Source organism: Psammomys obesus, unplaced genomic scaffold (assembly GCF_907164565.1).
Source record: "Psammomys obesus unplaced genomic scaffold, mPsaObe1.curated_primary_1811, whole genome shotgun sequence".
NCBI classification, from domain to species: domain Eukaryota; kingdom Metazoa; phylum Chordata; class Mammalia; order Rodentia; family Muridae; genus Psammomys; species Psammomys obesus.
The window spans coordinates 215,276-224,575 of NW_026594240.1; the positions used below are offsets into that span (position 1 = coordinate 215,276).

The 9,300-nt window shown below is 56.5% G+C and overlaps 1 protein-coding gene across 1 annotated transcript; it reads right to left on the reverse strand.

The window, feature by feature from the left end:
• Nucleotides 1-652: 652 nt before the first annotated feature.
• Krt79 (keratin 79) lies at nt 653-9,300 on the reverse strand. The gene is made up of 9 exons (XM_055618233.1): nt 8,836-9,300; nt 6,980-7,197; nt 5,750-5,810; nt 5,545-5,640; nt 2,415-2,579; nt 2,106-2,231; nt 1,511-1,731; nt 988-1,022; nt 653-858 (listed from the first exon to the last, which is right to left on the reverse strand). The coding sequence occupies exons 1-9, from the start codon at nt 9,298-9,300 to the stop codon at nt 653-655; spliced, it is 1,593 nt and encodes a 530-aa protein (XP_055474208.1).

A 9,300-nucleotide genomic window follows, 5' to 3' on the forward strand; every position in this document is an offset into this window, starting at 1 on the left:
CAGGAGAGGGAGAGGGAAGAGGAGGGAGATGAAGGGAGGGGAAGGGAGAGAGCAGGAGGGGGAGAGGGGAGGGGAATGGTGGGGAAAAAGCTAGGCTTGGAGCCCAGGACTCAGGCCTAGGTTCACATAGCTAATAATGGCAAGTGGAGTTCTAAGGAAGTCCACCGGTCCAGTCCGGTCCGGAAGGCAAGAGTGTAGGAGTCTGAGGACAGCACCTGAGTGCCGCCAGAACTGCACATCCACGGTCCCCAGGGAGACAGACTGGAGCCACGAGCAGTTTGCTGTAGTTGCTGTTTATTGAGAGACATCACAGGCACAGGCGGGGGCTAGGCCATGAGGAGACCTGGCTGAGGAGGTTGGAGGTCTGGCGGCCTCACTGCAGCCCGGGGTCTCCTCCTCCCCCTTGCCCTGAACTCAGCTCGGATCTGCTGAGGTGAGAGCAGAAAGGGACAGCCTACCTCCTCTAAACGGTCAGCTCACCCCCAAGTCAACCAACTGGCGGCCCTAACCTCCCTCCCATTCCACTGCAGAACCACAGAGAAAAGCTGCGGAAATCTGACCCTTTCCCCAAATGTAAAACATATGTAAAGTGTGCACCACGATTCTCCGCCTCTGTGCTCCTGAGAAGGCGTGGTCGGCGGGGGACCGGCTGCTAGTATCTCCGGCTAGAGCTCTTGACCGTGGTGATCTTCCGCAGGATGGAGGTTCCCCCGGCGACCTGCCCGCCCTTGGCAGCGCCGTAGCTCACGCTGGCACTGAACCCTCCCTTGCTGGCCCCGCCAGCCCCTCCCAGAGAGAGGCCGCTCGAGAAGCCAGCCGCGCCGCCTGCGCACACCGAGGTAGAGTTGCCGGTCACCGCTGCAAAGCAAAGGCTCCGGCTTAGTAGAGCGTCCAGCCAGGAAGGGGCCACGGGGGAGCCCGGGAACATCGAAGGGCTAGAGGACCGGAGGTGAGGGAGGAGCGGGGCGGGGCGGAACAGATACTTACAGATGCTCACTGCGCTGGGACACTCTCCAGACATCCTAGGGGAAACAAAGGCCCGGAGAGGTCAGCAGTCTGGAAACCCATGTGAAAGCATTGCCTCCCTCTGCCTTCACCCCCACACCCCCGCTAGGTGCCAGGGCCTGAGGACCAGACCCAGAGACATGGGTAGTAAGAGTTTGGGACAACCCGGGACTCAAGCAAGGCCTCCCAGCAAAGCCTAAAAGCCAGGCCGTCCTGCGGGACTCCACTCGTTGAAGCCTCCCCTCTCCCCCTGCCTCCTGTAGGGACAACTGACCTCACTCTGTGCCTAAGGACAGAGCCTCTGCCTGACCCCGCCAAGCAAGCCTTGCAGCTGAGCCGGGACACCCCAAGAGTTCTGGATGGTCAATACATCCCGGAGGTGAAGGGCAGGAGCGAGGAGGAGACCCCTAGGCGACCACCACCCTCTGTCCCACCCCTAGGTGACCACCGCCCTCTGTCCCACCCACAGGCCTCCGGCCTCCCAGGTGCACAGAGGGGCGCCCACCGGCTCTCCTCGCTCTCCAGCAGCTTGCGGTAGGTGGCGATCTCCACGTCCAGGGCCAGCTTGACGTTCATGAGCGCCTGGTAGTCGCGCAGCAGCCGGGCCAGGTCCTCCTTGGCCTGGTGCAGGGCTGTGTCAAGGTCTCCAAGCTTCTTCTTCGCGTCCTTGAGCGCCATCTCCCCACGCTGCTCAGCTTCCGCAATGGCTGTCTGCAGCTGCTGGCACTACCCACAGGAGAAAGGGGCTGGGAAAACCTTCCAGGCTTGGCCCCTTCACCCCTTTGCTCTCACGCTGGGAGCCCCACACCCAACCCAACCAATTTGGGGAAAACAGAAGGAGACGCTGTAACTGAAAGGGAATTTAATAGAAGCACCAAGGAAACACGGAAATATAATCTCAATCCCTGCAGATCCACCCGAGGGGTTGGGAGTAGTAAGGTGAATACGACTTTCCGGCCAGGCTCCTGCCTTGTTCTGTCTGTAGGAGCCTCGTGGTGTGGCCGTACCTGCTTAGACTCCCGTCCTAGAACCCTCTGCCCCACCCCCACGCTGACATCCCTGAAGTGGGTAGTTGATCTTCAGGCTGACCCCAGGCCCACCTGCTTCTTGGCTGCGTCCACCTCCCCCTGCAGCCTCTGGATGGTGCGAGTGAGTTCCGCAATCTCATTTTTGGTGTCTCGAAGGCTGTCCCCGTGCTTCCCGGCTGTGACCTGCAGCTCTTCGTACTGGAGTTTGAAAATGTGTCAGTGAATATCAAGAGCCCTGACGTGCTGGACGGCTGTTGGCCTCAGAGCCCACCCTCTGCTGGAAGCCCCTGTCCCAGGGCCCTGAGGGCACAGCGGGCCAGGCCTCTCCAGAGAGGGAGGTCCACCCTGCCCGCCCACACACCCCAGCCTGTCATTGCTCACCTTGGTCTGGTACCAGGACTCAGCCTCAGCCCGGCTTCTCTGGGCGATCAGCTCGTACTGCGCCTTGACCTCAGCGATGATGCTGTCCAGGTCCAGGCTGCGGTTGTTGTCCATGGACAGGACCACGTTGGTGTCAGACACGTTTACCTGCACTTGGCTCAGCTCCTGGGGAAACAGGGGCAGCTGCCACCAGAGCCCTGCCCTACGCCTTGGGCGGAAGCAAGGGATGGGGAATAGGACCCTCATGTAGACGAGGAGGGGGGGCCTTCCTGCCCTGTGCTGCCCTGGCTCTATGCTAGCAGTCACTGGGTTCTGTGATCCTCACATTCCCCCGGAAGACAGGCAGTCACCCCTTCCCTCCCCCTCCCGACCTGGAGGCGACCTCTGTGCCCACAGGGCAGGTGGCATGCTCAGAGCAGCCCATTTGCTTTACCATCCATAGCGACTCTGACGACACAAGGGAGGAGAGAGGCTTGGAAGGACAGAGACTCCATACCAGAGTGCCAGGTATAAGAGGAAAGGGGGAAATGCTGGAACCAGACAGTGACAGAGCCCGGCGCGGCGGCCTCCGACAATCACTGCACCAGGCTGCAATGTCCCCAAGCCCTCCTCCTGTTTCTAGGGTCACCACCTTCTTAAAAGATGCGTTGGTGACCAGAAGCTGATGTGAAGGAAATAGGACATTAAGGGTCTGTGACCGCTCGCTGGGTCACAAGGACCCTGGCTCCCGGAGGGCTCAGCCTTTGTCATCCCCTGGCTCCCCGAGCTGCTACCAGACTGCCCTCAGCCCCAGCTGCCAAGTCACCTCCTCAGAGACTCTCCAAACACAACACCTGCCACGCTCCTGCTTGTACTCAGTGTAGTCTGAGTGCTGAAATGTGAGACCAGCCTGGGCTACCTAGTAAGTTTCAGAGCAGTCTGGAGTTCAGTATGAGTCTCTGTCTTGAAAAAGAAATACAAAAATTCCTTCCATGCTCTCTCTATGCCTAGCAATTCTCTCACCCACATAGCCCAGGGTGGGGGGCTATGGTGGATAGAGCGACAGCAACACCCTTCATTTCCTGAGTAGCTACTGTGGTTCAGGCACCAGTGTGGCCACTCAGCAAGCATGATGAGTCAGGATTCAGGAAAACTTTTTTTTTCCATTTCCACAAAGAGATTAAGCCACCTGTCCCAAATCAGAAAGCAGTAAGGAGAGCCCTTTCTAAACCTTTGAGAGCCTGACCTCAGAACCTGAAACGACTCAGACCAAAAAGAGCCAAGGAAGAGGTAGAGCCAGCGATGGAGCCATACCTGGGACCATGGGATGCTGGCTACGTCCTAAGCGCGAGGGTGGGGAGAAGTGGATCACTGAAAGCATGAGAAAGGGGAGTGGTGGAAGTTGGGGAACAAGGATTTAAGGTCATCATCCAGAGGTGATGGCCAAAACCAGAGTGTGGAAGTGAATCCCGAGTGCCGCGTTGGCCACCATGACTGGTCAGAGAACCACTGGTCTGGCCCTCCTCTTGCCCTAAAGGGGACTCTGATGGATGAGGAAGCCTTTGACAGGAAGTAATCCCCCAGCATGGTCCATAGCTTCCTTCCCTTTCTTCACCTTCACCTAATTCTCTCACCTTCTCAATGCCCAACTTGCCAGCTTCCCGCCACCCCAGACGCTGTGCAGTTTGATGCCAAGACCCTGCCCCACTGGGCCCTCACTGTGCCCACTTCCGAAGTCCAGCTCTCCCTTAAGATCCATTGCAAATGCTGTCTCCTCAGACGCCCTCCGCTCCTGCCCTCCGGAAGGGCCCCCGCCACGGCCTCCCTGTGTGCCTAGGCACCGGTCCCAACAGGGCTTTCCTTACTTAAGAACCAGCCCCAAGGGCAGGAACACTGTCTTAATTGTTATGTGGGAGGAGCCCTGTAAATGCTTGTTAAGTGAACGAGGTAAAGCAGAAGAAAGGGATGCTGGGAGAGCCAGCCCTATGCTTTGGATGGAGCAAAGCCTGACCTGAAGCACTGAGACCGGACAGTGGAGCCTAAGGGCAGATACGGAAGCCCGAACTCCTGAGAGACCACCAGGGACCACCAGTGACTCCCAGCAAAGAGAAACACGGAACACCCAGAGTCCTTCGGGGTGAGTTCCACCAGGCTAACCAGACGGAAGGGAGCAGAAGCCCAGCAGAGCAGGGAACGAAGGAAGCAATACTAGGCTGATACCTGCAGAAGACCTAGAAGCCGACAACTCAACTACCGCACCCTCTGCCTTGGAGAGTCTTCAAACAGTCTTCAAACCGGAAAGAGAGGAGATAGGAACCCAAGACAGACTTGGAGAAAGCCCGCACAGTGGACACCAGCTGACCACACCTTTCCAGCAATCCCAAGAGTGAGAGGGAGGTCTGTTTGTTATGCAAGCATGAGTTAGCATCCTACGCAACCATGGAAACGCTAGGCATCTGTGTAACCCCATCGGAGTGAAGGGAGTTGGCCTTGATCTCTCGGTCCTCCTGCCTCAGCTTCCCAAGTGTTGGACCACAGGCATAAGCACCTTGATTGAACGAATCTAAAGTAGCTGGGACACTTTACAGGAACCTGATCAGTGAAATGATGGCATGCTGGAAAGTCTCCAGAGCAGTCCCCAGGGCTCTGTTCTTGACCTTGGTTGCCTTTCGCCTTCGTCAATGACTCACACGGAAGTGTTGTCCAAGACGCAACCAGGACGAACTGTGCATGTCACTCAGTTCGTGGAGTGCTTACCTAGCAAGCCAAGGCCCTGGGCTCTATCCAGGCACCACATGAAACGGGAGCGGTGGTTCACACCTGTGATCACCTGTAATCTCAGTCATCTCAGGAAGATCAAAAGTTCATCCTCAGATACATAGCAAACTTGAGACTAGACGTGGCTACATGAAGCCCTCAGACAATAGTAACTATTTCTGAGAGTGTCTGCTATGTCTCCCCGGCTGGCCTAGAACATGCACACAGACCAGGCTGGCCTCAAAGCGCACCACCTGCCCCTGCCTCCAAAAGTTAGGATCAACGGCTTGTGCTGCCACGACCTGCCCATCCAGTTAAGTAAGCTGGCGAGTTCGCACCTCCGTGGGAGACTCTCCAGTGAAACACAAACGTTAAGCTAATCGTGTCTCCTCACCATCTCATAGAGGTGCTGGAGGAACTCGATCTCCTGGCTCAGTGTGTCCACTCTGCCGTGCAGATCCATTCTGCCCATGTACGCGGCGTCTACATCCTGAGGAGACAGAGCAAGCCGAGCGCTCACACCCCAAGAGCTCTCTCCAGATCCATCCAGGCCCCTGGCAGCCGGAGACCCCCCCCCCCGAAGCTTAGCCACCTCGCACCTTCTTGAGCACCACAAATTCATTCTCCAAGGATGTGCGCTTGTTGATTTCATCCTCGTACCTGTAAGACAAGGAAGGCTCAGGCCAGCTCGGGCCAGCTCTCGCCAGTTCTGCCTTTTAGCTCTCCTGGTCCTAGGAAGCCTTGATGGGTTTCCACCACCACTCAGAAACATCTTTGGGAAGCAGTACTTTAATGCAATCAACCGGTGAAGAAGCCCGGGGTGGGGGGGTGCCATTGTTTAAACACTTTCTTCCCCTTTCGGAAGAAAGAAGCACAAAACTCACACACTATCATGACACGGCAGGAGGCCATCGCTTTGGATCAGAGCCTGAACAGCCGTGCCAACAGTGATTAACCTCTGCCTCTGCTTTCAACAGCATGCTGTCACCTGAAGCAATCAGTTTTCCCCAACCTCTCCTGCTAAGACTCGGGTTTAGAAATTGCCGGTGTCAAGTTATAAAAAGTTATTTCAAAATTACACTTTAATGTTTGTTGTTTTTAAAGTGTCTCACTATGTCACCCTAGCCAGCCTAGAACATCTACAAAAACCAGGCTGGCCTCAAATTCGTCATGTATCGTCAATATGTCAGTATGTACCATCAACCATGTCGTGGGAAGGTCACTTGAATCTCCATTCAAATGCTCATTTCTCTAAATTTATGACATCTATGGAGCAGTTGAAAATTCCAAACTATGTAGTCCATGAGGAATTACTACCGTGAACATTTTATGTGTCATTTTGGCATTTTGTGTAAGTCGTGTCGGGCCAAGCTAGGCAAATAAACTGTATAGATATACTTGCTGGCATTTGAATTAAGATCATGTGAGGCTAGAAGGAATTTGTGGCACAGACGTAAGAACAACCGACGTTGCTATTTCTCAAGAAAGAAATTTAGAACGCCTGAGAATAGTTGAGATACATGTCCCCGTACCTCAGACATTTATCTGAAGAGACATAGCGTTGTCGTTTGTATGACCTCGAGCATGCTCACAACTTATCAAACCTACAACTTATCAAAGGAGCCGCAACAATAATGACGAGCCTGCTCCTGGCTGCCCCAGGCCTCTAGTTCCCGAGTCAGTTCTAGAGGTCCACAGGGGGGATGTACCTCACTTAGACCTAGTGAAAATATGTGTGGATACAGTGACAAGACGAGTAGCGGGTAGCTCTGCCTGGGCGGTCTTTTCCACAGTGTCATTTCTGTCCCTTATGGTAGCCTGTCCCTCACTTGTTCTTGAAGTCCTCCAGAGTATCCTGCACGCTCCTCAGCTCCATATCCAGCCGCCCCTGCTCGCTCTGCTTGGCTTCCAGCTGTCTCCTCAGGGTGCTCAGGTAATTCTCAAAGAAAGGCTCCAAGCTCCTGCTGACCCCTGTATTCTGGCTCTGCTCCTGCAGCAGCGCCCACTTGGTCTCCAGCACCTTGTTCTGCTGCTCCAGGAAGCGCACCTGGAGGGGGAAGGATAGGTGGACATCACCTGGGGAGCGGCGTCCAGCATCGCTCAGGGGATGTAGCGTCTCTCACCTCTCACTGGGAGGGAGTCTGCTCAGAGGGCGGTCCCAGCACTCGTGCTGTGTGCGCTGGTCACCTGACCTGCTCACTGTGTTCCCTGCCTCGCTTTCCCACGCGTCCTGAGTAAAGCTGCGAGAGGCCGGTGCTTATGAGAGCCATCCTGCATCAAAGCCAGCTGTTACAGCTAGCAGAGAGGTCTGTCGGCGGTGGCACATGCCTTTAGGCCCAGCACTCAGGAGGCAGAGGCAGGTAGATCTGAGTTCAAGGCCAGCCTGGCCTACAAAGCAGAGCAAGTTCCAAGACAGCCAGGGCTACACACAGACACCCTGCTTCTAAAAACATATATGTGGTTCAATCCCCAGCACCCACATGGCAGCTCACATCTGTCTGTAACTCCAGCTCCAGAGGATCTAGCCCTCACACAGATATACACGTGTATGTAAATAAAATAAAGTAAGTAAGTAAATCAATGGTGTCAGAGAGACAGGGCTGGGGAGATGGACGAATAGTAGTTGAGAGCACTGGCTGCTCTTCCAGAGGATCCAGGTTCAATTTCCAGCGCCCACACGGCAGCTCAGTAAGAACTAAAAGTCACCGGGGGAGAGGTGAGAAGCTCAGGGCCCAGTCTGCCTGGCCCTGTGTCACCGGGTCCTCCAGGCCCCACCTCCGCTGCCCCGCAGGCCCAGTCCGTGGCAGGTGCACGTTGGAGCCCTACTTCCCAGTTATACCTCTGCCTTCCCGTACCATGTGACCCTGGGAAGGCCACAGGCCGCGCTAAGCCTCGTTTTCCTGTCTAAGAGTGGGCACAGTGTCCAGCCCTGACTCCCCTTGGAACCCCCAGCGTGGCCTGTGAGAAAAGGGGTGGGCCCCTGTGTTAAGACACCCAATCAGGGACCCAAGGAGTTACCCCTCAGCCTGACCCGCTGACAGACGCAGCAAGAAATGCTAGGCGGTGGCACCGCAGCCATCCCACTCACCCGGGGAGACAAGGACCCGGACACCCCCAGAATGTAATATCCAAATTCAGTGGTCGCCGGCCTCCTCACTGCCCATCCCAGACTGAACTTCTTGGCTGGGACAGGGAGCCAGAGGAGAGGCAATGAGGGTGTCCGCCATGTTCTGACTGCTTCTGACCCTGAGGCTTCCCAGCTTGAGAGGACACACAGGTTCCAAGGCTCCAGCCCCGGAAAAGCTGGAGGATTCCTAAGCCATGAATGGTTGCCCACAGCTATAAAATGCCAAGTCATTAAAGGCCACCTCCCTAACAGGAACACTCAGTACCACACACGTTTGAAAAATGAAGTAAGGCTGCCGCTTAACGGTGTGAGCGACACCCCAGGGGCCCCAACACAGTCAGATGGGCTGGGCTGCTCACGCCCAAGGACGCACAAAAGAAACCCCAGCCACGGGGCAGGCAGAGACCACGGTCACCCCACCCCACTTGGCCAGTGCACATGGCAGAAACTGCGTTTGCCCAGACCACACACCCCCATCCCTTCCCACCCCTCACCACCTTCCCGCCCCCATCCACTCCCCGCGCCCCACCCCGCGTGCCTCGGCTTAGCCCCGCCCACCTTGTCGATGAAGGAGGCGAACTTGTTGTTGAGGGTCTTGATCTGTTCGCGCTCCTGGGTGCGCACCCTGTGGATCTCGGGGTCTATCTCCACGTTGAGAGGTGTCAGCAGGCTCTGGTTGACAGTGACTTCCTGGATGCCCCCCGGGGGGCAGACAGGCCCAAATGTCTGCCTGCCAGCCCCTAGGCCCACGTAGGCTCCACTGCCAAAGCCTCCTAGTGCCCGGCCGGAGGACGCCCCACCAGCCACGCTGACAGAGACGCTCTTGCCTCCCAAGTTATAGAGGCTCCAGCTGCCAAAGCCCCCGGAACTGGGGCCAGAGCGGACCCCACCACTGCCGCTGCCCCTGGACATGGTCACGGAGCTGTAGCTGGTTCGCATCCGACTCCCGCCCCCTCCGCTGGCTGAGTTGGAGCTGAAGCCTCCTTTGGTGGAGAAGGTCTTCCTGGACAAGGAGGACCGCAT